The sequence below is a fragment of the Malania oleifera genome, chromosome 9, assembly GCF_029873635.1.
Source record: "Malania oleifera isolate guangnan ecotype guangnan chromosome 9, ASM2987363v1, whole genome shotgun sequence".
NCBI lineage: Eukaryota > Viridiplantae > Streptophyta > Magnoliopsida > Santalales > Ximeniaceae > Malania > Malania oleifera.
Window position 1 is genome coordinate 46,373,069 of NC_080425.1, and position 27,856 is coordinate 46,400,924.

The window sequence follows — 27,856 nt, forward strand, 5'->3', positions numbered from 1 at the left end:
ATATTTCAGAGTGATAATGCAAAGGAGCATTTTAGTACTCAATTCACTGCTTTTATGAGTTAGCTTGGTATTGTTCATTAGTCATCTTATGCTTACATTTCTCAACAAAATGGGGTTGTAGAGAGGAAAATATACATATCCTTGAAGTCTCTCGCACCTGACTTTATCAAATGCATGTACCTAAAGCGTTTTGGAGTGATGTTGTACTTACTACTTGCTATCTACAACAACAACAACAACAACAACAACAAAAATAACGAGCTTGAAGTCCCACTAGGTGGGGTCCGCTACAAGGGCTATTAAATCCTTCCTCACTACTTCATTTCAAGTTATTTTATGCCCGACCCCACCCTTTTCATGCCATAAATCATAACTCACTCCTCACAGGTGCTCTATTAGCCCTCTATTTTAAATGCCCAAACCATCTAAGTCGACCCTCCCTTATCTTATTTTCAATCAGTGCTATGTCTTCATTACTTTATCTTTTAATGTTAAACTGCTCATCCATCTTAACATATGCATCTCAGCAACTTTCATTTTTTGTACATGTTGTTTCTTAGTTGCCCAACATTCTGAACCATAAAGCATAGCTGACCTTATAGTTGTCTTATAAAAATTTCTTTTCAATTTTAAGGGTATTCTACGATCGCACAACACACCTGATGTACTCCTCCATTTTACCCAACTTGTCTTAATTCTATGTACTACATTTTCAATTTCCCTTCACCTTGCATATAGATCCAAGTTATCTAAATTTATCAGTGCTATTAATCTCTTGATTACCCAATTTAATCTTCTCTCTGTTGCTACTTTTTACCTTATTGAAATTACATTTCATATATTCTGTCTTATTCCTACTTATCCTAAACCTTTTTTTACTGTAATGTGGTTCTCCAAAGTTCTAGTTTAGACTCCACTCTGCCCCTACTATCATCAATTAACACAATATCATTTGCAAGCAACATACACCAAGGGATCTCATTCTGGATATTCCTAGTAATTTCATCAATTACTAAAGTAAAAAATAAGGACTTAAAGTAGAACCTTGATGTACACCTATTGTAATGGAAAACTCTCTAGAATATCCTCCTACAAACCTAACGCTAGTCACAACTCTATCATACATATCCTTAATGACCTCCATATATCTACTGCAAACTCCCTTCTTTTCTAATACTCAACAAAGCACTTCCGTAGGTACTCTATCATAAGCTTTCTCTAGGTCAATAAAAACCATATGCAAGTCCTTCTTTTCCTTAAACTTTCCATTAAACTTCTTAAAAGATAAATAGCTTCTATTGTCAATCTCCCAGGCATAAAATCAAATTGATTTTTTGAAATCTTCGTTTCTAATCTTATTTTATCTTCAATTACTCTTTCTCATAATTTCATTGTATGCTTAGTCTTAATTCCATGATATTTATTATAGTTTTGAATATCACCTTTGTTTTGATAGAAAGGTATTAACGTACTTTACCTCCATTCTTCTGGCATTTTCTTGGTTTTAAATATTTTATTGAGTAGATTAGTTAATTTATCCCCTAAACATTTCCAAACTTCAATTGGTATTTTATTTGGTCCTATAGATTTTCCACTTTTCATTTTTTTTTAATGCCATCTTAATTTCAAGGACTCGAATTTTGTGAATAAATCTCCTATTTTTAATCTTGTCTTCGTTTATCACTTCCAAGTTCAATCTTTCATTAATGTTTTCATTAAACAACTTACCATAATATCTCTACCACCTCTCTTTTATGTCTTCATCTCTAATTTAGACATTATCATTCTGGGCTTTATGCATTTTACATCATCTAAATTTTTGCATATTCTTTCTCTAGCTCTAGCAATGTTATATGTGTATTTTTTCCTTCTTTTGTATCTAGTGTAGTATATAAAGTGTCTCAAGCTCTATGTTTAGCTTCATTTATAGTTGTTTTTGCATTTTTTCTTTCTTCTTTATATTTCTCAAGATTTTCTATATTTCTACAATTTTGCCATATTTTATACCAATTTTTTTTTTGTCTTAACAATGTTTTGGATTTCTTCATTCCTCCACCAGCTTTCTCTACTACCCAAGTATCTTCCTTTGGACTCACCTAAAACCTCTTTTGCTATCCTTACGATAGAATTTGCCATTTTATTCCAAATAGTATTTGCATCAACCTTATCCCCTACTGAAAATCACACTCTTTGTTCAATTTTTATCTTTAAATTTTACTGTATTATGTTCCTTCAAGTTCCACCATCTAGTCCTCCTATGTTCATTTATGCTACTCCCCTTCCATATTTTAATATGCATATCTAATACTAAGACTCAACGTTGTGTAGCCATACTTTCACTTTGAATAACTTTACAATCCTTACAAGATAGAAGGTCCCCATTCTTAGTTAAAAAGAAATCTATTTGGCTTTTGTTGTACCCACTTTTGAAAAGCAAGAGGGGGGAGGGGTGAATTGGGTATTAAAAATTTGTCTTCTAGGTCAAGTGTGTTCTATTTAAATCACAACCAGTAATACAAAACCTAGGGTCTTTCTATGCTATCCCAAAACCTAGCAATAGTTTAACTAAGTTGATATTTAAACAATTAAAGCAATCTTAGTAATTCCCAATCATTCACAACAATTAAAATGTAAGCATATAAGTGTGGAAATTAAATAGTGTAAGGGAAGGAGTGGCACAAGATATGTTATCGAGGTTCAGCAACTGTGCCTTTTTCCCCGCCTCTAGCTAACCAACCTGAGGATTCCACTAATGCTCACTTATGAGTGGAGCGTCACCGATTACAAACCTCCTCTCCTTACTGGGCGAGGAATACCCTAGGTCACATTCACAGTCAACCCAACCAATAAGCACACCTTACAGGATGGTGCTCCTAGTTCTCCTAACTCGGTCTGAACAAATCTGGTGCACGTTAGAGGCCAGTGCAATCCTCTTCCGACCACACGTCGGGAATACAATAATATTCAAATTTGTGTACAAATAAAAGCTTCTTACAATAAGTAGGGATGTACAACAATATACTCAATGCACTCTAATATGATGAGAGTGTAAGCTTAGTAGAGTAAATATAATATCTCTCAAAAATGTATATTTGAAATATTGTGAGAGATGATGATGAAGATGATCTTTGTTTCAAATGAATAAACTTTGCTAAGTGTAAATCAAAGATCTTTGAGCACTCAAGTAAAATCTCCAAAAATTATTCAACTACAAAGTGTAGGTGATACTGATGATTAGCTTTTTAGGGATATTTTCTATGAAGCACAAACAAAAACTAGCTTCGAGTCTTGCAATGAGTGTGCAAAGACTTCAAGCCTATAGATATTTTCCCGACAAAATTTATCAATAAAATAGTATGGGAAAAACCTCAAACTCACTCTCTAAAATTGATTTATGAATGTATATTAATGAGTGAGTATAAGCCTTTCAAATAAATGTATATGATGCTCACAATGAATGATATTCAATCTTCCTTCAAGATGCAATGAAATATGCAAGTGAAGGAGATGAACTCTAATGCACTCTTTCTAAAATGATCTTGGAAGGAAATATGAGAAAGAGTATATAATATATGCTTGTTTTTGAGAAAATATGAAGACTAGCACAAAATATTTTAGAGGATTTTTCTAGCTAATCAACAACTAAATATGCTTAGAAATGGGGTATATATAGAGTCCCCAAAAATTATAGCCGTTGGGGACATGCTCGTCATTTTAGAAAAGTTTAATTAAAATTTAATGACAATTAGCATTGAAATTATACCAAACCTGAGAGGTTGCGCCGGTCGACTGACACAAGCCAAATGAAAGTCAACCCATGAGGGTCGATCGACCATACAAACCACCGGTTGGCTGACCAATGTAAAATTCAAATTGTTAGTTAGGCTTGGTCGGCTAGGCAAGGAGTCGGTCGGCTGAGTAAGAGGCGATTTCCAAACCTTCGTAGGTTTGGTCATCCGAGGCCTTAAACAGTTCATTTTGACTGGTCGGCTGAGTACGCTAAAAGGGTAAATCCTAATGGTCGGTTGATTGAGGAAGATACATTCATTTTAGCTCGGTCAGCCGAGGCTTTGTAAACGGCCTAGCAATGAAGAGTCGTTCAACTAAGGCGTTTATAATGCTGAGAGGTTGGTCAACCGAGGCCCTTGAAAAATCAAGGTATGCCCTAACTTTTGACGTTATAAGTTTTTCCTTGTTTGTATAAGTATGACATTTTAGCTTAGGAGATTTTTCATGATATATTTGGGGACTTAAGGTCAGTCTAAGGTTTTCATTGAGCTGACATTCCCATCATGCATGAATGCATTATTACAAACCCAATATGAATACTAAATGCAATTACAATTAAAATAAATATGTCTTCTTCTTTTTCTTTGCTCTTCTAACTTCATGGAATATGCCGGAGTTAGATGGTCTTTAAGTCCTTCCTTGACTTCCATTTCCAGTCCCTTATGTATATTCTGAATAATGACCTTTTCAAGCACTAAATTACACACATAAGTAACTTGTGCTTTGTTAGCATCAAAACAGGGATAGGACTCAAAAAGTCAACAGTTTCTCTTTTTATAAAGAAAGTATTCAATATAACCAAATCGTAAGACATGGAAAAATCTAAGATTGTGTCATCGACCTTATTTTTATCTCCATATCCATGTCCTATATTATCCTTGCCAATGTGACCATTCAAATAAGCTCTTATGAATGCCTTTTCGGACATTGGTATCTCTTGTAAAATACTATCCATATATTTTGAAAATTGTCTTTTCATATTTTTTGCTAAGCCTATATATGGTGAGTATATGCACTAATGATGTGCACTATCTCCAGAACTAAAACTCTCCTGATTTTTAATGATCCTATCTCCTATTTGTTAACATCTACTACATTTTAAGGTCTCTATCTACAATAATATCCACCTTGTTTTTATGTCTCTCTACCAGTGTACCAAAGTTCAAATCGTGATTTTTCAATTTCTCTAGTTTTCTCTTCTACCCATTTTGTCTCTTGAAGGCAGATTAAGTTGATTTTCCTTCTAAATATTATTTCCACTATTTCCATACTTTTCCCCATAAGAGTCCCTATATTCCAAGTTGCTAATCTTATCTTAGTTTCATGTACTAACTTATTAACCCTCTACCTTTTATACTGACCTGGTCTATTCCCTTGGATTCTTCCATAGGCTAGCTAGCGGAAAGATGAGGAAAAATATGATTTGGGAGTTGGATGTACGAGGAGGGAGAATTATTAATCACTCTTGTAGGATAGCCTTTATTTTGAAGAAGAGGACTATAAACTGATGGTTGATGGTTTAAAGTGGGATTCAATCTCCAAAGATCAAATGCTTTGGTTAGAGAGACTTTCTGAGGAGGAGGAGGTGAGAAGGTAGTTATTGAAATGGATATGGATAAAGCTCTAGGTCCAAATGTTTTATTCTAGCATTTTAACAAGACTTATGGGTTAATATTAAGGATGACGCTTAAAGTCTTTCATGAATTTTATGGAAATGGGATTTTAAGTATGATCATTGACTCTACTTTTATTAGCCTAGTACCCAAGAAATCAAAGTCAATTAAGATAAAGGAATTTAGATCTATTAGGTTAGGCTCTACTGCTTATAAGATTATCACCAAATTTTTGGCTAATAGGCTGATTGTGATGCTTGATGAAACCATTTATATAGCTTAGAATGATTTTGTGGGGCATAAACAGATAGTGGATGCCATCTTGGTGAGTAATAAGGTGGTGGAGGATATTTGATAGAGCTAGTTGGAGTTGTTTGCGTAATATTTTGCTAGAAAGGGTTTTTGTGAGCGGTGGCACTGATGGTTGAGAGGATTTTTATCCAATGTACAGTTCTTAATTGTTGTGAATGGACAACCTAACTCTTGGTTTAGGACTTCTAACGACATTGGAGAAGGGGGTCCACTTTCCCCTCTTTTGTTTGTCCTAGTAGCTAATATGTTGAGTAGAATGGTGGATGGGGCTGCAGACTAGGGTTGGTGAAAGGTTTGAAAGTGGGGAGAGAGGGGGTGGGGGTTTCTCATCCTCAATTAGTTGACGATGCTATTTTCTTTCTAAAGGATCATGGGTCTTCTGGCAGATGTATTTTGGGTATCCTCCATGTCTTTGAGAGGATGTCAAGGCTTAAAATAAATTTGGGGAAAAGTTGTCTAGCTAATATTAATGTGCCTCTTAAGAGTCTTAGGTAGTGAGCTTTTGAGGTGGGATATGGTCTTTTAAAGTGGCTTTTGACCTACTTAGGGGTCCCCTAAGGGGGCAATCCTAGATACATGGATTTTTTCCAGGTGGTGGAAAGAGTGACTAGGAGGTATGGTTGGAAGGGGGCACTCTTTTCCCTCGAGGGCAGATCACTCTTATTTAGGCTGGTTTTTCTAGCAATCCCTTATATTTTTTTTGTCAAATTTAAAATTCCTAAGGGAATGACAAATAAGATTGACAAAATAATGAGAGATTTTGTATTTGTTGGATTTGGGGTCTTTTAGGATCATTCAGTCTAGTGGAAGAGGTCTGCAAGTCTAAAAAGGAGGGAGGGTTGGGTCTTGGAAATTTAGTATCTAATGACATTGCTCTCCTAGCTAAATGGCTGTGGTGTTTTCCTTTATAAGATCATTCCCTTGGCATAAAGTGTTTAGAAGTAAGCATGGATTGGGTGTGAATGGGTGGGATACCACTATTAGTTTGCAATGTTCTTTGGAGAGTCCATGGAGATCTATTTCTCAGATTTATCCTTTATTCACACCTCACATTAATTTGTCGTGGGTAGGGGTTCTTGGGTTTGTTTTTGGAAAGATTCATGGTTGGGAATGATGTCCTTCCCAACCTAGTCTTATATGAGCAGACAAAGCACATTGAAGTTAATTGTGACTTTCTTATGGAGAAACTTGTGCAGAAGCTCGTCACTATCACTTATGTGATGTCCATCATGTACCTTGCTAATTTATTTACTGAAGTTTGGGGGATGCTCGTGTTAAATTTGTTTGTTACAAGCTTGGAGAATATGATATTTAAGCTTCAGCTTGAGGAGAAGTGTTAATGGCTATTTTAGTCATTTAGCAGAATTGGTATGTTACTATTATGTTAATAAGTGAGAGTTAGTAAGGGTATTATGGTCATTAGAATGCCCTTATCATATATTATAAGTAGAGGAAGAGACCTATCAATGTGTTTGGTCTTCATTTTCCAATTTTCAGCTGTACTTAGCTTTTTGGCTAATGTCTAGCTTGTTTGGTGAGACTGCATTGTTGATGAAATAATTTGCTATTTTTGGGTATCTGGTTCATATAAAATTGCATCGTAACGGTTGAAATTTTTTATTAAACGAATGACCTAACTGAAAGATAGGTCTCTCCCTTTATTTATAATACAAATCAAATGCATTCTAATGACCATAATACCCTTACTAACTCTCACTAATTAACATAGCACTAACACACGTAATAATAATACTCAAAGACTAAAATAACCATTAACACTTCCTCAAGCTGGAGCATAGATACCATATGCTCCTAGGTTGTTACAAATAAATTTAACATGAGCACCTCCAAAGCTTTGGTAAACAAATCAATAAGTTGCATATCTAACTCCACATGAGTGATTGTAATGAGCTTTTGCACGAGTTTCTCCTGAACAAAATGGCAATTAACTTCAATATGTTTCGTTCTCTCATAGAAGACCGTGTTCGAGGCAATATGAAGAGCAGCATGACTGTCACACATTCCATAGATTGAGAACGTGGAAAACCCAATTCTTCCAACATGTTTTTTAACCAAACAAGTTCACACATAGTGTGAGCCATAACTCTATACTTTGACTCAATACTTGACCTGGTCACCATAGTTTGTTTCTTCCTCTTCCAAGAAACCAAACTACTACCAACCAAGATACAGTACTCGGTTGTGGATGTTCAGTTAGAAGATGACCTAGCCTTATCTCTATGTATAGATCCCTAAATATGTGTGACCCTTATCTTGATATAAAAGTTCTCTCCCATGTGCACCTTTGAGGTATCTCAAGATGCAAACTATTGCATTCCAGGGACTTGTCCTCAAAGAATCTAGAAATTGACTCATAACACTTGTTACAAAAGATATGTCCGGCTGTGTGATTGTGAGTTAATTAAACTTTCCTAGAAGTCTCCAGCATCGTTGAAGATTAGACGACAAATCACCTATATGCGACACTAACTTGCTTTTAGGATCTGTTGATGGTGTATGATGATAAAACATAGAGTCATCCTCTGCACATTGTTAAAGTTCATACTCAAGTATTACAACACTAGGTCGACCAAACCATGCTATGGGAGACCGTTTTAAACCATTTATTGCCTTATTAAGCCAACATACTAAGCTTGACTCTCCTTGAGCAAGAAATCTAGGTGGTTGCTCCATATAGACCTCCTTCTTAAGGTCACCATGCAAGAAAGAATTCTTTACATCTAATTGATGTAGAGGCCAGTGACAAGTGGTATCCAAGGAGATGAACAAACATACTGATGAAATTTTGGCAATCGGGGAAAAAGTGTTAGAATAATTCAGAAATCATACACCTGAGTAAGTGAGCATACCCTTTAGTAGCAAGATGTGCCTTCAAAAAAGCCACAAAACCATTAAGGTTGACTTTCGCAGTGTATACCCAGCGCAACCAACCACTGACTAGTTAGGAGGAAGAGGGACCAAGTCCCAAGTGTCATTGTTTTGCAAAGCATTCATCCCTTCAACCATGGCATTCCTTCACCCAGAGTGGGCTAAGGCTTCTAAAATAGATTCAGGAATGGCAACATATGATAGAGTAGTAACAAAACAATAATAGGAGGGTGATAAGAAGTAGTAGCAAACATTGTTGGAGATAGGATATTGTGTACATGTGCATTTACCTTTCCGAACAGCAATAAGAGGATGAACATCTTGGGAAATATGATTATCAGATGAGGAAACCAAAGGTGTGGTACTAGAAGCTAGAGGGGACTCTCTTCCTTGGAGCCACCATCATGAATAGGCTTGCAAATTAGGGCGATCGAGACAATGAGAATGACTCAAACTACATGGAGACGCAAGTGGTTAATTGGGTAAGGATAGCAAACTAGAATTTGGAAGATTAGGCAAAGGAAGAGACTTATTGAGTCCAGAATCACTCAAGGACAGAGTGTAGCAAGGTGTAGACTCAAAGAACGTAACATTTGCAGAAAGAAAGAAGCGATGCAGTCATGCAGAGTAGGACTATAACAATGATATCCCTTTGAGTATATAAGTAGCTTAGAAAGACCCATTTTATAGCATGTGGTTCCAACTTAGGAGATCGACTGTTAATTGAAAAGTTCAAGGAAAATAATAGGAACTTGCATATGGTTTTTATTGACCTAGAGAAAGCCTATGATAGGGTACCTAGGGAAATTCTATGGCAGGTTTTAAAAAAGAAGGTATAATAATGTTATTAAGGATATTTATGATAGAGTAACAACTAGTGTTTGGATTGCATGTGGAGAGTCTAGTGAATTTCCCATTGCAATAGGAATCTGTCTTTTTGCTTTAATGATTGATGAATTCACTGGGAGTATACAAAATGAGATCTTTTGGGCTGTCTTGTTTGCAGATGATATTGTTTTGATTGAGTTAAATAAGAGGGGAGTAGAATCGAAGTTAGAATTATGGGGAGAAGGTTTATAGTCTAGAGGTTTTAGGATAAGTTGAAATAAGACAAAACATATGAAATGTACTTTTAGTCATGGGTAGGAGGAATATTGAAGAAAAGATAAAACTTCTTGCTCAAGAAATTAGTGGGACTAGTAGATTTTGATAGCTTGGATCTATCAAGTAGGTAGAAGGAGAAATGGAAGACGATGTAATACATAGAGTTAAAGCAAGTTGGGTAACATGGCGGAGGGTTTCAGTTATGCAGTGTGATTATAGAATACCTTAAAATTAAAAGGAAATTTTTATAGGAACACTATAAGACCAGCTATGCAACGTAGATTAGAATCTTGGGCAACCAAGAAACAACATATCCAAAACGTAAAAAATTTCTAAAATACGAATGGTAAGGTGGATGAGCGATATAACATTCAAGGATAAATTAAAGAACGAAATATTTGTCATAAGTTAGTCATAGAAATTTTAGAAGATAAGATAAGAGACGGGCAGCTTAGATGGTTTGGGTATTTGAAACGCATGCCAAATAGTGCAAGGAGTCAGCTAGTTACGATTATTGGTAGTAGAAGGAGTAGGGTTAGATCTAAAATAACTTGAAATGAGATAGTTAGGAAGGGTTTAATAACTCTTAAGTTGTTAGAAGAAAACGCCCTCGATCGTGTGAATTGGCGGAAAAGGATTCATGTAGTCAACCCCATCAAGTGGGACTTAAGGCTTGAGTTGTTTTTGTTGTTGTAGATTACCGGGGGGATTTACTTGGGAAATGATTCGAATTTGGCTTCTCTTTAGGCATATCATGCAGGCTGTTTTAAGAGTATCTGTTTTCAAGATATTGCCAAAGACTGGAACGCTTTATTAAGATGTAGTATATTGTTCTTTTGTTGTTTTTTGAGGATGACTTGTTTTTCTTCTTTATATTTTCTTCTTTTTCTTTTATTGTTTTTATTTTTTATTTTTTATTTATTTGCTATTAGAGAAAAAGCATTCTATATTCCATAATGCTAAATTTATGCATAGCAAACCCAAAACCAAATAGTCTTCAAACCCTAATACTAAATATCCTTGTAGCCTAAACAAATAGCAAACACAATTCATATTCTTCTTTCACGTTAGATTGAAAGCCTATGAAATGTTTTCGAAAGAAAAAAAGCATTGACCCTGCTATTAAGGATACATTTTTTATGAGACCCACCAACTTTTTTCACCCTGCCCCTTGCAACGACAACAACTTAACACTCGGTTTTCTCTGCATTCTAAGGAGACAGTGGTTTCCAATTTTGTTTGTGTAGATAAATTGGCCTTACGAATCAGGATCTGATTGACCAGGCCACTGGGAATTTTACATGGTTTGTGTGTGGGTGGCATGGAAAGCTGTTTTCGTATCTCATTTTCCTCCCATCATCACTATTGTAGTACTCTTTCCAATAGAATCAGGTGATGCATTCCAACCTAGTGATACAGCTACTTTTGATGCCAGGGGCAAGCGAATTAATAATCAGTGTGGTGCCATTTGAAAATAAAAAGGCAACTCTAATATCAGTTTTCTTTATTGGTAGATGAAGCTGTGCCTGCTTATGCTCTTTTTTTCTCTGCATCCTGAGTTTTGTTTGAATATTATTAGTGTTCCACCATGTGGTATATTTATCTATTCTCATACATGGGACTGAACAATAAACAGAGATCTGTCTAGTGCTGAACGAATTGTTAAAAAAATGTAAAATAATAAATTACAAAAATGAAACTTGTGTCATACATATACAGGTTGACTGATTACTTTTTCATTCAGTGAATTTTGAAATTCATTTTATTTTTAACATAATGTGCTTTATGTGTTTCTTGTGCATTGAGATCTTTTTCAAAACTCATGCAACATCCAAATGGGATATGGTATAGGTTGGTGCTATTGAAGGGGATGAAGAGTTGACACCACTTGGGCATCATCTGGCGAAACTTCCTGTTGATGTATTAATTGGAAAGGTGTGCAAGTATTTGTTTCTTTCCTATGCTAAGACACAATTGTACTAGTCTTAAGAAACTAATTGCTGATGCCGATATTTATTTTTTTATTATTTTTTTCATATATGAATGCAGATCCAGGCTCTACGCCAACTGAGATTTTTTATTTTTTAATTGGAAATCTCTGGAAAATTGAAAGTAAGGATTTTGGAAAATATTTATCTTAGAAAGATTGTTGATTTTTTTTTTTCTTTTTTTGAAAATTGGGCTTACAAATTAGGATTCTTTTTTGGTGAGGAGGCCAAACAGTGCAATCAGTCTAGATTTTTTGTGCCTAATTTTAATTAAACAAGTGAGCATTTGTTTTTTCCTTGTCAGCTGGCCAGATGCATAAGTGTAATTTTTTGCCTTTACTGGTGGGATGTGGGTGTTTCTCAGACTCTGAATTTTTTTTCTTTTATTTTTTATTAATAATGGTGAGATTCTGATGTTTTGGAAAAAGTAAAAAAGGAAAAGTGCAGTGGCAATATGCTTTCTGTCATCTTGGGTTCTGTGGATGGAAAGGAATGTTAGTGGTCCTTGGCATCTATTTCGGCTTTGGCTTTTGATGTGTTTTGGAGAATTTATTTTGACAATTTTTGCATTTGGATTTGGTGACATCTCTTTTATAACTGTTCGTTTCTAGATGTTGCAAGACATCTTGTCCTCTAGCATTCATAATTTAGTATTATTCCTCTTTTTTTTTTTTTTTATATATTTCTTTTTCTAGAAATTAAGATTTTCCAAGAAGTTTAGGCTTAATAATAGCAACCATCTCCTACATTAAACAGGCCAAGTGATAGGAATCTTAAAATGGTGATCATCTCCAGGCTAATTTAATTTGACTTTTGGAGGACCATCTATTTTATATAATGAAGCCAAGGTGTAAGAACCCTAGTCATGGGCCTCTGCTCTACTTGACATAATCTTATAATTGAAGGGATTTGTCTACTTATAAAATCGAGTGAAAAATTTTGACGACTCTACTTATAGCATCCTGTTTGGAAGTCTAACATTGAGGAATTATTTACAAATTGGGATATTCAATGAACTTTAATAAAGTCCATTGAGCTCTCCAATTTGTTCGTTTGGTCTCCTTTATGACAAATTGGTATTTAAAAAAAAATAATATGCAAACATTTAAACAAAATAATAGAAAACAAGCTAGGCAATTAATTCATTCAAGCTAACATTCTGTTTAATCATAAATGCTGATTTATTCCCAAGCATTTATTCCATTATTTAAACAGTACTTGCGGGTAGGACAGTGTAATGGTCTAATGGTCACAGGTGTAGCAGAAAGCAGGAGCAGCAGATGTTACAGAACAGGGCAGGGGCATGATGATTGTGAATGTTTTTCAAGCATAAACATAAAATCTATATTGTTATTGCTAAAGCTTGATATACATTGTTTCCCCACATCAAAATAGCTAAAGCTTTTAGGTTAAGTAGCTTAAGCCTTCAGCTAAAGTTGTAATCTTACATGGTATCAGAGGTGTGATTGGCCGGGGTCCTAGGTTCTAGTCTTGGTTTCCCTCTGTATAAGACTGGTTAATAATTATTGTATCCCCTCTCAAAAAAAAAAATATTCTTATATTCCATGTCATCATAAATACTGATTTATCCCCAGGCATTTAATTCCATTATTTAAAAAGTAGTTATGGGTAAGACAGCGTAATGGTCACAGGTGTAGCATAAAGCAAGAGCAGCAGATGTTGCATAACCGGGGCAGGGGCATGATGATTGTGAATGTTTTTCAAGCAAAAACGTTCTTATCTATATTGTTATTGCTAAAGCTTGATATACATTGTTTCCCCCACAACAAAACAGCTTAAGCTTTTAGCTTAAGTAGCTTAAGCCTTTAGCTAAAGTTGTAATCTAACATGGTATCAGAGCTATGATTGGTAGGGATGCCTAGGTTCTACTCTTCGTTCCCCTCTGTATAAGATGGTGATTATAAATTATTGTATTCCCTCTCAAAAAAAAAAAAAAAAAAAAAGAATTATTGTAGTCCGTGTAATTGGTGTTATTTATCTTTTATTCTCTCAGCATGGAATCAGGCTGCATGTGTGGGTGAGTGTTGAAGTCTTAAGCTGTTTGGTGAAGTGTAGTCCGACTGATATATCTACATGCTTTAGGCCCTTAATCGTTCTTTAAACTAGTTTTAATGTTTTTTGGATCCTTTAATTTTCAACGTACTAACATTGCTTAGTAAGGGTGCTAGATTTTACATTGATTTTAAAATACTCATTCATGAATGAAACACAAATTACTTTGTCACATGCTGATAATGCTCATCATACTAAATGCATAAAGATGACAAAACTCACACTTAGCATGCTATCCATCTAAAGTTTAAATTTATTAGAACACATAAAACTTGGATAGAAGATGCCCTTGCACTAGTGATTAAGGGTGTGTTTGTTTCACAAGCTAAGGGTCGCTAGGCTGGACTATGCTCTTTATAGTCCATAATAATAGTCGGTATAGTTGAATCCTATCAAACCTTAGCTTGTTAGACAAATGCACCTTAAACCCTGGATGCCCACTAAATCAGTTAAGCCATGTTGTTGATCAAACCCAAAGTAGTTCTCAACTTCTCACCTAATAAAGGGAATTACCAACCCAAGCAAGCATTCAAACATGCGACCCACCAATTGCTGATGTTAGATTACAACTTTACCTAAAAGCTGCTGTTATGTTGTGGGCCAACAACGTATATTAAGCCTTAACACTCCCCTGCACGTGCAGCCTATTTGCATGTGGAGAATAAACAAATGATAAACAACGCACATTATAAGGAATAAGATATTCTTAACAGTCAAATGATAAATGCAGGCAGCAAGACTAAAACCTCAGACTTCCTGGAAACCATAGCTTTGATATTATGTTAGATTATCTCTTCACCTAAAAGCTTAAGTTGTTTAGTTGTGGGCTAACAATGTATATCAAGCCTTATCAACTAATATGTCTAAGGCATATGACTAATCATCATATTCACCCAAATTTCATTTCAATCAAACACGTCAAATTCATAGTTAAATCATCATGGAGAACATAAACTATCGGAATGATCTTACCCATTGTGTAGCAATAATTGAAATCCTAATACGCAATTCACCTACCTCAAGCTTTAGAAAATAAATCTTTAGATCCTTCAGGAAAACTTTTCCTTGTCTCACAATAGCAGTTTAGAGCTTTGGTTCTTTAGCACTTTCTTTGTCCAATGTAGCACTCCAATCTTCCAAGTTTCTCTATGTTTAATAGAAGTCACCTAGGTCTATTTGTAGATAAATGGGTGCTTTGTGGTATATTTTTTTTACTTGGTGCCTCAGAATAAATTGAGGGTTCTAAAAGAACTCAAATATAATTCATCCAAAAATAATGTGTTATTTCTGGTTGATATACAAGTGAAAATATGAAAAATGATGCCAAAAAAGGAAAACATGTGTTGGCCTGCTAAAAATAGCACTGCACAAGAGGCTTGCAGTGCTGCTTTAAGACTTTGAAGGCAGAGCATGAAGTAGTCCATTTTATCTATTTTATGCAATTTTAAATCTGAAAAGTACTCAAATCCTTCAATTTTATAATATTTTTTTCCAAAAAATTCCATCACATAGTTCAATTAATTTTAAAAGCACAGTTGAAATTTTTTTTTGCAAAACGTCCTCATTTCCCCTGGTGTCCCCCATAAAGTTCACCATGGCTGCAGTAGGAGATGAATGTTCTGTTCAGATTGATTCGATCTGAAGTTGGATAAAGTGGGTGAGGCTGTCTCTGCATTTGTTCTTGGACACAATCTGTCTTCAGTTGCTGCAAAGTAATTTTCCAATAGGTTGTTGATTTTTGGAAGACCAGGTAGGGAATTTTGAAGTGTTTGAACTGGAAGCATGAGGTACTAGATGACGATTGAAACAGCGAATGTGGGAAAGTTTTTGAACTAGGGCTTGGTTGGAAAGGATAGAGGGTTTTTGGTGTTTGTTCCTGGTGGACAAAAGGAGATGGGTGGCGGCATTTTGCGGGGAAGATTTTATGCATTGGCTAGGGATTACCTTCCTGGTGCTGGTGGCACAGGCAAAGGAAGTCAGCGAGGTAATTATGGAGCAAAGTTTGTGTTGGCAGATAATTAGTTTTGTGCACGTTGTGGTGGTGAGATGCCAAGTGGAGAAAACTAGGGTATTCATAGCTAGAAGCCAATACTTCTCATATGGAGGCTGCAAGGGTGACAGTGGTGGCTATTGTTTTACTAAGGGATGAGACTGAGATAAGGATTGGTTGGAGTGGTTAGGCCTTTGCTTGACGATTGTTCTGGACCTGAACCAATTAGCAGAAAGGGAGGCTCATTTGTTTCCTAGACACTCCTGTTAAATTACAGACCCAAAACCAGAATGATGTTGGTTTGGACTAAGACCAATTTTTTGAAAAGAAGGCTCATTCTTTCTGAAGTCGGGCGCTTAAGTGAACAAGCCCAAGATCCTAATGATACTGCTTAGACTGCAGGAGGCTTTTGCATTAGGCCATAGTTTTGACAAGACCTTTTTAAGGGCCCGGGAGGTTTTACATATTTGGGGTTCAAGTAATGCTGAGGCTCAGAAGGTTTTAAATCACAATGTTTCTGGTCAAAGAAATTAGTGCAAGGAGCACTGCAGTTCTCACGGTTTTTCTAATGGTGGGAAGGATTCTTTTACAAAGAAAAAAGCAGGCAATAATGGGCAAGTGTCTCAGGCAGTGCAAGGGGAAAAGTGGCCAAAGAGTGCTGATGGGACTAGTGGGTCATGTGTGTGTGATAAATCTTCTCCTGATTAGATTTCAAGTCAGCTTTCTGCGGAGGATGATAATTGTGGAGGAACTCAGATGGATAAGGGGATTCGGCCTGTTGGAGGTCAGCGTAAGGAGCGAGTTGGTAACGTTTTGCAGCCAAAGTTGGTGCGTAGATCTGAGGATGGGAAGGATGCAAGGGATGTCTTAGAATACCACTTTACCTACAAGCTTAAGCTGTAAGGTTGTGTGGGGCAACAATGTATATTAGGCCTTAACACTCCTCTGCACGTGCTGTCTAACAACATATGGAGAGAGAAACAAATGATAAACAACACCCATTATAGGGAATAAGATTATTCTTAAGAAACAGAATATAAATGCAGGCAGCGAGACTTGAACCCAGGACCTCCTTGCAACCTGGCCGTGATACTGTGCTAGAATGTCACTCTACCTAACAGCTTATGTGGGCCAACAATGTATATCAGGCCTTGGTAGGATGTAATAAGGCTGAGTATATGAAGGTCTATAAGCATCATCCAGCAAGGCAGGAGGTGCTAGGTAGGAAATTGACTCTTGTTAATAGTAATTGAATAAACTCGTTAACATGCAGGTGAAAGTAAACCCTTAAAAAGAGATTTTTAGGGAATTTATACATTGAGGGGTCTCAGAATCTTCTAAGCCAGACTTAAAGAAATATATTAGAGGAAGTCATACTGAGAAGGAAATGAAATGGGGTTATATTTCAGGAAAAATGATTTGAGTATGACTTTGTCCATGATAGTGGTTTATTGTTGGATGTGTTCCATGAATAGTTTGGTTATATTTCTGATCTTCTGAAGTACTAGGGGATATATTTCTCATGTGCTTCCTCTGCTAGAAGGTTTGGCAAATGCATCTATTTTTGAGAAAGGATGTTTGGGTGTAGACTTGGCAGGAGTAATCAATGTAGGTACTGGATTTTACTCACTTCTGTGGAGGAGGTTAGTGAGAAGGATATGAAGCGTTGAATAAGATGGGATGACTGGCTGATCCTGGAGGGAATAAAGTACACTTGATGCTATAAAAAATGAACTGAAGAAAGGACTCTGAAATATCTATTTCAGAGCTCCATCAACTATGTTGGGAAGTGTTTAAAGAGGGTTTTCTTATTTAGAGCTTGTTAGGTTTTGTTTTGTTTTTTGTTGAAAGTCTGAAATAAATTGAAGAATCAAAGAACAAAAAAACTTATGGTTAGAGATGAAGAGAAGAAGAAGAAAAAAGCAATCGGCTGTTTTCCTGGAGCTTGTCATATGGCTCCATGTCTGCCTCTTATATATTAATACGAATGAAATGTTTTAATGACAAAAACACCCCCACTCACACAATCTAATTACTAAAATAACGTATTTTCTTCTAACATTTCCCCACAAGCTAGAGGTGTATAAATATCACTTAACCTTAGCTTGTTACAACCATTAGACAAGGTGCACTTAAATAAAGGCTTTGTGAAAACTGATCCACAGATTTCTCCAACAGAGTCCTCTCACAAAAATATTGCAATCAACTTCAATGTGCTTTGTCCTCTCTTGAAAAACTAGATTGCTAGCTGTATAAATGGCAGCTTGATTATCACATATCCATTGGGTTCATTATCAAGATTCCCATCTCTGACAGAAGAGACTTCAACATTATAAGCCTATTCACAATATGAGCCATAGCTCGATATTTTGTTTCAGCACTAGTTCTTGCTACTGTAGTTTGCTTCTTGCTGTGATAGGTAACAAGATTACCCCCAACAACTAAGTATCCACATTAGAGTATCCCATAATCCCACAGGTTTTATTACATTTATGATTTATATATCAAACCTTTGACGGGAGAGCCTTTTTGAGATGGTGCAAATTCCTACAAATAACATCCCAATGTGGTTGTTTGGGATTTTCTAATCTTACCCGCCACCCCTCTACAAAAGATATGTTAGGTCCAGTGATAGTCAAGTAGATCAACTTGCCAATCAACTACTTATATCGATGCTTGTCTTTAAAATCCAATCCGACATCCCTAGACAACTTCATGTTAGGATCCATGGGAGTATCTAATAGTTTAGCTACCAACGACCTAGTGTCACTTAGCAAGTCCTACACCGTAAAATCTCAATACCAAGAAAATAGTGCAGAGTAGTCTAATCCTTGATTTGAAATTTAGTTTGAAGCTGTTGAATTATTGAGTAAAATGGAAGACCTAATGACAATGATAGGTCTCTCCCTCTATTTATAATATATGTCGAGTTTGTACCAATAGCCAAAATACCCTTACGAACTCACACTTACTAACATAACACTAACACATACTAATAATGCTAAATGACCAAAATGACTATTAAGACTCCCCCTCAAGCTCGAGCATAGATATCATATGCCCCTAGCTGGTTACAAATAAATTTAACCCAAGGACCCTTGAGGCTTTTGTGAATAAATCAGCCAGCTGCAAATCGGACTTCACACAAGTGTTGTAATGAGATTCTGCACAAGTTTCTCCTGAACAAAGTGGAAATCAACTTCAATGTGTTCTATCCGCTTTTGGTAGACCAAATTCGAGGCAATATGAATAGCATCTTGGTTATCACACATCAACTCCATAGGCCAAGAATGTAAATAACCTAGTTCTTCAACCAAAAAATTTCACATGCAGTGTGAGCCATGGCCCTTTACTTTGATTTAGCACTCGCACTGGCCGCCGCAATTTGTTTGTAACTCTTCCAAGAAACCAAATTACCCCCAAGAAAGGTACAATATCCGATTGTAAATCTTCTATTAGAAGGTGACCCAACCCAATCTACATCTATATATCATTGAACATAAGTTTGACCTCGTTTCTAATATAAGAGACCTTTCTACGTGCACCTTTGAGATATCTCAATATGGGAATTATTGAATCCTATTGACTTGTTCTCGAGAACCAAGAAATTGACTCACAACACTTATTGTGAAAGATATATTTGGTCCAGTGATTGTGATATTATTCAAATTTCCAACAAGTTTCTAGTACCGTCCTAGGTCAGGCAACAAATCACCCATAGATTGCACTAACTTATTGTTAAGATACAGGGGTGTATCAACGTCTTGGATCCTAACAATCCAGTCTCATCTAGAAGATCAAGAACATACTTTCTTTATAACAAGATGATTCCTGTCTAGGATCTCGGTACTTCTATGCTCAAGAAGTATTTTAATGGTCCCAGATATTCGGTCTGAAACTTAGTTTGTAGGAAATGCTTTAGGCCCTAGATACCTTGATCATCATTTTCGACAATAACAATATCATCTACATACATAATAAGGAATATCGGGTTGAATGGAGTACGATGATAAAATGTAGAGTGATCTACTGCACACTATTTCAGTCCAAACTCAAGTGCTACAGTAGTAAAGCAACCAAACCATTTTGCAACTGCTATAAGCCATAGAACATCCATGAGTGTCTCACAACTGAGGTGAGAAGGATAAAAAACCAAGAAAACCGTAAACAACTCTCAAACCAAGGGAAAAAAATCCTCTACTTTAAGGGTTAATGAGGAAGAGAAAAAATAGAGGAAGAGAAGGCTGTCACTACGTTAGATTGATCAGATTCAGAGAAACATGGGTATGATACCATGTTGTAAATCTAAAATAAATTGAAGAGTTTGAAGGAAATACGGATTGTACGGTTAGAGATGAAGAGAAGAAGAGAAGAAGAAAAAAGAAATTGGCTGTTTTTGGGAGCTTTTTGCACAGCTCTAGGTCTGCTTCTTCTGTATTAGTAAGAATAAGTTTTTAAGAATACCCCCACTCAAACAAATTACTAATTCTCTTTTGAGAGCTTTCTTCCTCCCCCCCACCCTCCCTTTTTGTTCTCTTTTCTCATCTTGCTTTAAGAATCTCTTGTTCTCTCCTTGGTTGTAGTTTTTCTCCTATTTCTTGATATATTTGTTTTCTTATAAAAGGATTTCAAAAGGGATTTTTATGATTTACCAAACTAGATCTATGAACAATTGAGCTTCAAAATATGGAAATTGTACAATGGGCTCTAAAATTAAATCAGCATTGTGCAGCCGGGCTTGAAACTTTTGGCCAAAAGTAACGTGCTTCTACGAGGTTTTTTTTTTTTGTTATTGTTTTCTATTTGAATACATGAAAAGTTTGTTATGATTCTACAGTGTTGGGTGAACTTGAACTTTGTGTTCATTCGTTATCAATACCACCACATAATGGAACTTCTGGTTCTTGACGGTTGTGCTAGGAAACAATTTGGTTGTGTTTCTTATATTTTTGAAGACATTGAAAGAATCAATTGCCAAGTCAAAGCATTGGATTAAATAAGTAAATCACTTAAGAGGAGAATGAGCCTCTAAGAGACTAAGTGGGTAGGAAAGAAAGTTAGAGAAATTGAAAAATGAGGATTTAAACTTTAATACATTAGAAAAGAAAAACATAAGTGGGGTGGGAATGATTGTAGACAAAGACCTAAAAGATAATGTGGTAGATGTTAAAAGAATAGCCCAAGAGATAATGAATGTCATAAGTGTGTTTGCTTCCCAACCAGACAAAATAGAAAAACATATGAGACAATTTTGGGAAGATATGGATAACATTATACAAGGTATACTTGAAGCTTGGGAAAACTTTCGTAAAGGTTATTTGAATGGCTACATAGGGAAGGACAATAAAGGATATGAGAGGATAGATGGAGGCAATGGGTATGGTGATAAAAAATGAGTATTGTGGTACAATTTTAGCCAGATCTGACAACCTTGTTATAATGAATACCTACTTTAAGAAAAGAGAAGAACTCTTAATAACCTTCAAGAGTGGAAAAAATAGAATTCCAATAGATCTTTTTCCTTAACTAGGAAGAGAGATCGTTGATCTCCTACGGATTGTAATGTTATCCTAGGCAAAAGTGTGACCATACAACATAAGATTGGTAGTAATAGATATTTGTACCAAAATAGAGAAAGATCAACATATATCAATGCAAGAGGATTAGGTGGTGGAGTGTGAAGAAAAAATTAGTAAAATTTGAAGATAAAATAATCAAAGACATTGAGTGGACAATAGGGAATAAGGTAGATATGGACACTTTGTGGAATAGAATGGCTAATAGTATTAAAAAATAGCAAAAGAGATCTTTGGTCAATCCAAAGGAATATTCTCAGGCAGCAAAGACAGTTGGTGGAGGGATCAAGATGTCCAAAAATCTGTAAAAACAAAAAGAATATGTTATAAAACCTGGAAAAATTGTAGAAATGTAAAAATTTGGTATAGTATAATGAGGCAAACGAGACCATTAATGAAGCTAAACATAGAGCTTATGATAATTTATATGTTAGATTAGACACAAAAGAAGGGGAAAGTGCAAGGATTTTGGCAATGAAAAATGTCTAAAAGAAGAGAATGATAATGCCTTGGTTAAAGAAGAAGAAAAAAATGAGAGGTGGCAAAGATACTCTAGTAAGGTTTTTAATGAAAACCAAGTTGAAAGCTTAAAACCACTAGTGACAATTGAGGAAAAGATTAAAAATGTGAGATTTATTCGCATAATTACTCACTAAAGTTGAGATGGCTGTAAAAATTGAAAAAATGAAAAGTAGGAAACCTATAAGACCAAATGACATCCTAATTGAAGCTTAGAAATGTCTGGGAGATAAAGGAAGTATATGGTTCACTAATCTATTCAACACTATTATAAAAGCCAAGAAAATGTCAGAGGAATGGAGGAAAAGCACATTAATACCTATATACCAAAACAAAAATTATATTAAAAAATGTAATAATTGTTGTAGAATTAAACTTAAGTCATACAATGAAACTTTGGGAAATGGTATTTGAACGAAGAATAAGAATATCAACAATGGTCTTTGAGACTCAATTTGGTTTTATGCTTAGGAGACCAACAACAAAAGTTATCCATCTTCAAAGAAGGTTAATGGAAAAGTTAAGGGAAAAGAAAAGTGACTTACATATGGTTTTTATCAACTTAGAGAAAGCTTATGATAGAGTATGTAGGTAAGTTCTTTGGTGGGTCCTAGAAAGGTTATCTATTTTAGAGAAATCTTATGATAGAATACGCACATGCTCCACAACACGTGCTAGAAAGTTCTTATGATAGAGTTGGTTACCAAGAGGTCTTAGGTTCTAGTCCTCTTGCCTGCGCTTATTTTGTGGTGTAAAAAAATATTATATTCCCTATAATGTGTGTTTTTTATTGTGTAATTTGTGTGTTTATCTTTCCACATGCTATCAGGCTGCAAGTCTGGGGGAGTGTTAAAGCTTGATATACATTGTTGGCCCACAACCTAAAAGCTTAAGCTTTTAGGTAAAATGGTAATCTAACAATCTTGAAAAACTAGAAAAGTAAAGTAAAAGTTCTATACTTCTTTGGGAAACTTAAAAATGCAAAATGGAAAATGTTTTCCAAAAATAAACGGAGCCCTTACTTTCTTTGGATGAATTGTAACACTGTTGTGTATTAGCTTTTATAGAACCTGCTCGGGCAGCTAATGAACTTGTCTTCACCCTCCGTCTGCCTTTCTCATATTACAAGTATCCTTTACAGTGAATATGCAACATTAAACTTTAACTGAGTTATGACTTCTACTTTTTTGTTTTTCTGCAGATGATGCTATTCGGTGGAATATTTGGTTGCTTATCCCCCATTCTATCAATTTCAGCTTTTTTGAGCTATAAATCACCATTTGTTTATCCAAAAGATGAGGTCCTCCTGTAATTTGATTTGCATCTTTTTTAATTATATAACCACTGACAGAAATTCTATCTCTGAGAAAATTGTGTGGTTGTAATCCAGAAGCAAAATGTTGAAAAAGCAAAGGTTGATTTATTAAATGATAACCAACATGGTACAAGTCATTCAGACATTCTTGACAAGCAATCTGATCACTTAGTAATGATGAATGCATACAATAAATGGGAGAAGATATTGCACAAGGTTAGTCCAATTATTTTGAGTAAATTGTTGGATTGTTTTGGGAGCTGGGATTTGAGACCTTCGATTTGGATTTGTATGGATTTAGAAAAGATTAATATAAAATTATATCGAGTTTTGTGCAAATTTTCACAAATCCAAAACCAAGGACTGAAATCTATGTTCCCAAACACAGCCTAAGTCATTAAGTCTTTCAAGCTCTCTTATTTTGCCGCTGCAGTGTTTTTTTCAGATTTTCCTACATTACCTGACATTATGCACTACAATACCCATGACTGTCTTGCCTTTCTTCCTTGAAAAAAAAAAAGAAAAAGAAAAAGGAATGAATAACTGATTCATTGTTCCTCTTCCATTTTGTGCTTTGTTAATCAGTTGTGCTATAACTCACCAGAGATGAATTTGACAGTTGTTGACATGCTAACCAAGCTGTTAAATTTTGATTTCGACTTAAATTTCGAAGCTCCAAAAGTACGGAAATTTCGACGGAAATTTCATTTTTGATTTGAAAAAATAACGGAAATTATTAGTGAAGCATGAAATTCTTTGTGAAACTTTAGAAATGGTTAACAAACATAATAATATATTCTTAGGACTAATATATTACAAATTAAATACATATATGTTTTATATGAGGTGGAAAAGTTGTAAAATAGTATGTGTATCAAACATATTTGTAAGATAATGTACATTAAACATATTTAGTTAATACAAATGAAATTCATAAATCATTTAAATAAGATTTATTATACAAATAATGATAATTTAGACATGAATGGTTAAATAAAATGTTAGTGTAAGTTTATTTTTTCATAAAATTTCAAAAGCACTTGTAGTTATTTTTTGTTTCGATAAAATAAATAAAATAAATTAAGATAGAACTTTCACTTCACTCCTAAATTTCTTATTTGAATTCAGATGGAATTTCATCGTATAGTTAAAATTTTGACAAGCTTCGCTGAATTTTGAGATTTTGATAAATTTCGGATGATTTGATGATATTTCAACGGAAATTATGCAAGACGGAAATCGACTGCCATTTTGATTTCGAGGGTGATAGAAAGCGGAAATTTCGCCAATTTTGTGAATTTTAAGACCATGATGCCAACATAAATTTTAAGCATAAACTATCAATAAAGCACGTGACATGGTGCTATTTTTGTCACTCTGAAAGTCCTACTGACTCTAGCTGGTGGAATTTTATTTTTGCAGAAAGGTGTTAAAGCTGCACAGCATTTCTGCAATTCATATTTTTTAAGTGGCCCAGTTATGTACATGATAAGGTTTAGTTTTTATTCTCTAAACATTATGTCATTTAGAATCAAGTGACATGGTATGTTATTGCTTGATGTGATTTTCTTCTTCATGTAATTTTATTTATTTTTTTCTAAATTTGAAATCTTACATCAAACCGGCACCAATAGCAATTTCTGAATCTTTTGTATTCTTCGTGCACATAGCTGTAGAAAATGAACAAGAAGTTGTCAAATACGTGAACTGTTAAGAGTGATATGAGTTTCTATTTGCGTTCATAATTCAACCAGTAAAATTGCATACGCCTTACTTTCAAAATTTAGATGCAATACAATTCTGACATTTGACATTCATATTTAACACGTCCATGTGATTTGTTGTCACTGTACATGTCTGAATCTGTGGGAAAGGAAATCTGGCTTGGCAAGGTATTTCTACTAATAAAGAAATGAAAAAAGCCTTGTCCTTGATCCCTCTCACCATCTTTTGGATTTCATTGAGAGAAAGAAATGGTGTCATGAAGAAACTTCTATTCCTCCCACTATCCTCAAGGATAGATGGCTTTCTACTCTTTCTTCCTGTTTTACTGGGCAGTACATGCTGGACGCTCCTTTAGTTTTTTATCTTTTGGATTAACTGTTTCACTTTTGATTAATCTCTTTTTGTTTTCTTTGCACGTTTCTTGTTTGTAATTGGGTGGCACCCCCTTGGTGCCCCTTCTATTGAATTCTCCTTTTTCCAGTTGAAAAAAATTTGATTTGCTGGCAGTACAGTACTGAAACATTAAGCTCAGTGAGTGCTCCTTCCCAACTACTTTACTCCACCCCGTTGATTTAAATTTTCCACAAATTGTGTTCTTCACCACCTTTTGTTAGAAGAGAGTATGTTATTTTGATAATTAGGTTGTGTTAATGGGGGTATTTTTATCCTTAAGACTTTATTAGTGTTAAAATATTAGTAACATATAATAAGGCAGACCTGGACCTGTACATAGGGCTCTATTAGACTGCTGCTCAGTTTTTCATCTCTTTTTCTCTTCTTCTCCTCTTCTATTCTCTCCTTCTCTTCTTATTTTCTCCATATTTACAGTGTGTGGTATCAGAGCATTAATCTGTTTCAAATTGATTTATCTGAATTGTTTTTGATACTCTGTTTTTTGTTTTTTTTGTTTTTATCCTCCCCTAATCAGCCCTCAAATCTGATTTTCTGGTCTGTTTGAGAGTCATTTAAGGACACCCCTCCTCTGGCTTTGGCTGTGCAGCATACCGATTGCTGGTTGGTTTCAATTAGTTTGAATAAATTTTTAAAACTTTCGAAAAAAGAAACCTCAATTATTTTTATTTTTTGATTGAAAAGAAACTTATATTAATAAGAGAAGAATTTACAAGAGGAGAACAAGATATCTCCCAAGGAAAATATGGAACAAACCATAAAAAAAAGGAACTAAAACCTACATGAAAAAGAGAATCAACAAACACCACGTTCCTCCAGTCTCTTTGAATCTCCTGGAAACTATTTCATCTGAAAAACCCAAATCCAACACACCGCAGTGATGCTAGAAACTAGATTTTATTCCAGACCAGCTCTCAAATTAATTTTCCTCGAGAATATCCATGCATGATGTTCCATCCATAACCCCCATAAAACTGCAAATAAACCACACCTGCATAAGGCTGCCCTACCCTTCCTTCTACCAAAACCTGTAAAAGAAATGGCTAGCAAGTCTTCCACCGATGCAGAACATAACCAACCTTCTCCCACAATACCAACAGCTTATTCCAAATTATTGTTGTCAGTAATACACCTTTAATGCCCAAGGCTGTCATGTACCTATTCATATGTTAGCCCAGAAAATGAATGGACAATACAGAATTTTCTCTCCCATTTTATTTTGAACTCTATTCTTGGAATTTCCTAAGAGTGACTTGATGATTTATATCCTCCACTGTATTTCTGCAAATGAGAATTTACTTTGCCTCCAGTCTCTCTCTCTTTCTCTCTGCCTCCCCCATCCCCTTTGAATATCTGTGGGATTAGTCATTCTTCCACAAATTCCCAAGCTAACTTACTGACCCCATTGACTATTTGTGCCACACACGTTATGTGTTGCATTCCATCCAAAAGAAAAAGACTCCACTGTGTCATTGTCATCTGGGTGTTATCATCAATTAAGTGGAAAATCCCAATCCATGCAACTGTTATCTTCTAGATTTCCATTTTGGTATCTCTACAGGGTTGTGGTTGCCTACAGGTATGTCCATTTGGGCTTCCACAACTTCGTGCCACTGGAGTGCCTAAACCACTCATGCCAATTCTTCTTGCTTTGCACCTCAGCCATCTCTCCCTTATTTTCTTTTTACACTGCAACATCTTGCATGCCCAGCCACCACATAATTTAGAATCTTTCACTGTAGTACCACTTAGCCCCAACTGAGAACACAAACTGATGTTTTGTTAATAAATTTTGACAAAACTGCCACAACAGTCTCCATAAGAGGGATTTTTTTTTTTTTTTTTTCTACAGAAATCTGTAGAAAACCCTCTAGTCTTGTGTTCACTTAAAGACTTAGACTAAACCCAATTGGAAAAAATAGAATGGAAGTCCTTGAAAGAATAACATGCTTGTGTCAGTCTTGAATATGTGCTATTGCTACTTTGTGATGATATAGATTCCTTCCAAAACCATTACGAGAAGATATCTTGGAAGTTCCTTGATTCACATTTCTATCATCCGCTATAGTACCCTGTCGTAGTATAATGGCCTGGCTATTACAGTCTGCTGCACACTGTTATGCCCCCAGATTCGTTGTCAATTGCGTAAAACTTTTTGACTATCAAAATAGTGAATAAAACACTCAAAATTAAGGTTAAATTAATTGAAAGTAAAAAACCAATCTTGTGTGTTGGAGAGCAGAATTCATATTTTACAATTTTTTTCTTCTAGTAGAAAATTACATTTTTTTACCATATGCCCAAGGTCTTAAATTTCGATTTCGAGTCAAATTTCGAAGCTGCAAAAGTATGGAAATTTCAACGGAAATTTCAATTTTGATTTAAAAAAATAACGGAAATCAGTAGTAAAACATGGAATTCTTTGTGAAATTTTAGAAATGGTTAACAAACATAATAATGTAAGTTTTAGGACTAATATATTACAAGTTAAATACATCTATTTTGTGTATGAGGTGGAAAATTTGTAATATAGTATGTGTCTCAAACATATT

The 27,856-nt window shown here is 35.2% G+C and overlaps 1 protein-coding gene across 5 annotated transcripts in view; it reads left to right on the top strand.

The window, feature by feature from the left end:
* Positions 1–27,856, top strand: part of LOC131164732 (DExH-box ATP-dependent RNA helicase DExH7, chloroplastic) — a 162,191-nt gene that overhangs the window by 79,917 nt on the left and 54,418 nt on the right. For all 5 annotated transcript variants that reach the window (XM_058122161.1, XM_058122163.1, XM_058122162.1 and 2 more), the window contains 4 exons: positions 11,559–11,642; positions 23,055–23,153; positions 23,244–23,384; positions 24,591–24,661. In XM_058122161.1, the coding sequence (XP_057978144.1) occupies positions 11,559–11,642; positions 23,055–23,153; positions 23,244–23,384; positions 24,591–24,661 (395 nt within the window). The remainder of the gene's footprint in view (positions 1–11,558; positions 11,643–23,054; positions 23,154–23,243; positions 23,385–24,590; positions 24,662–27,856) is intronic.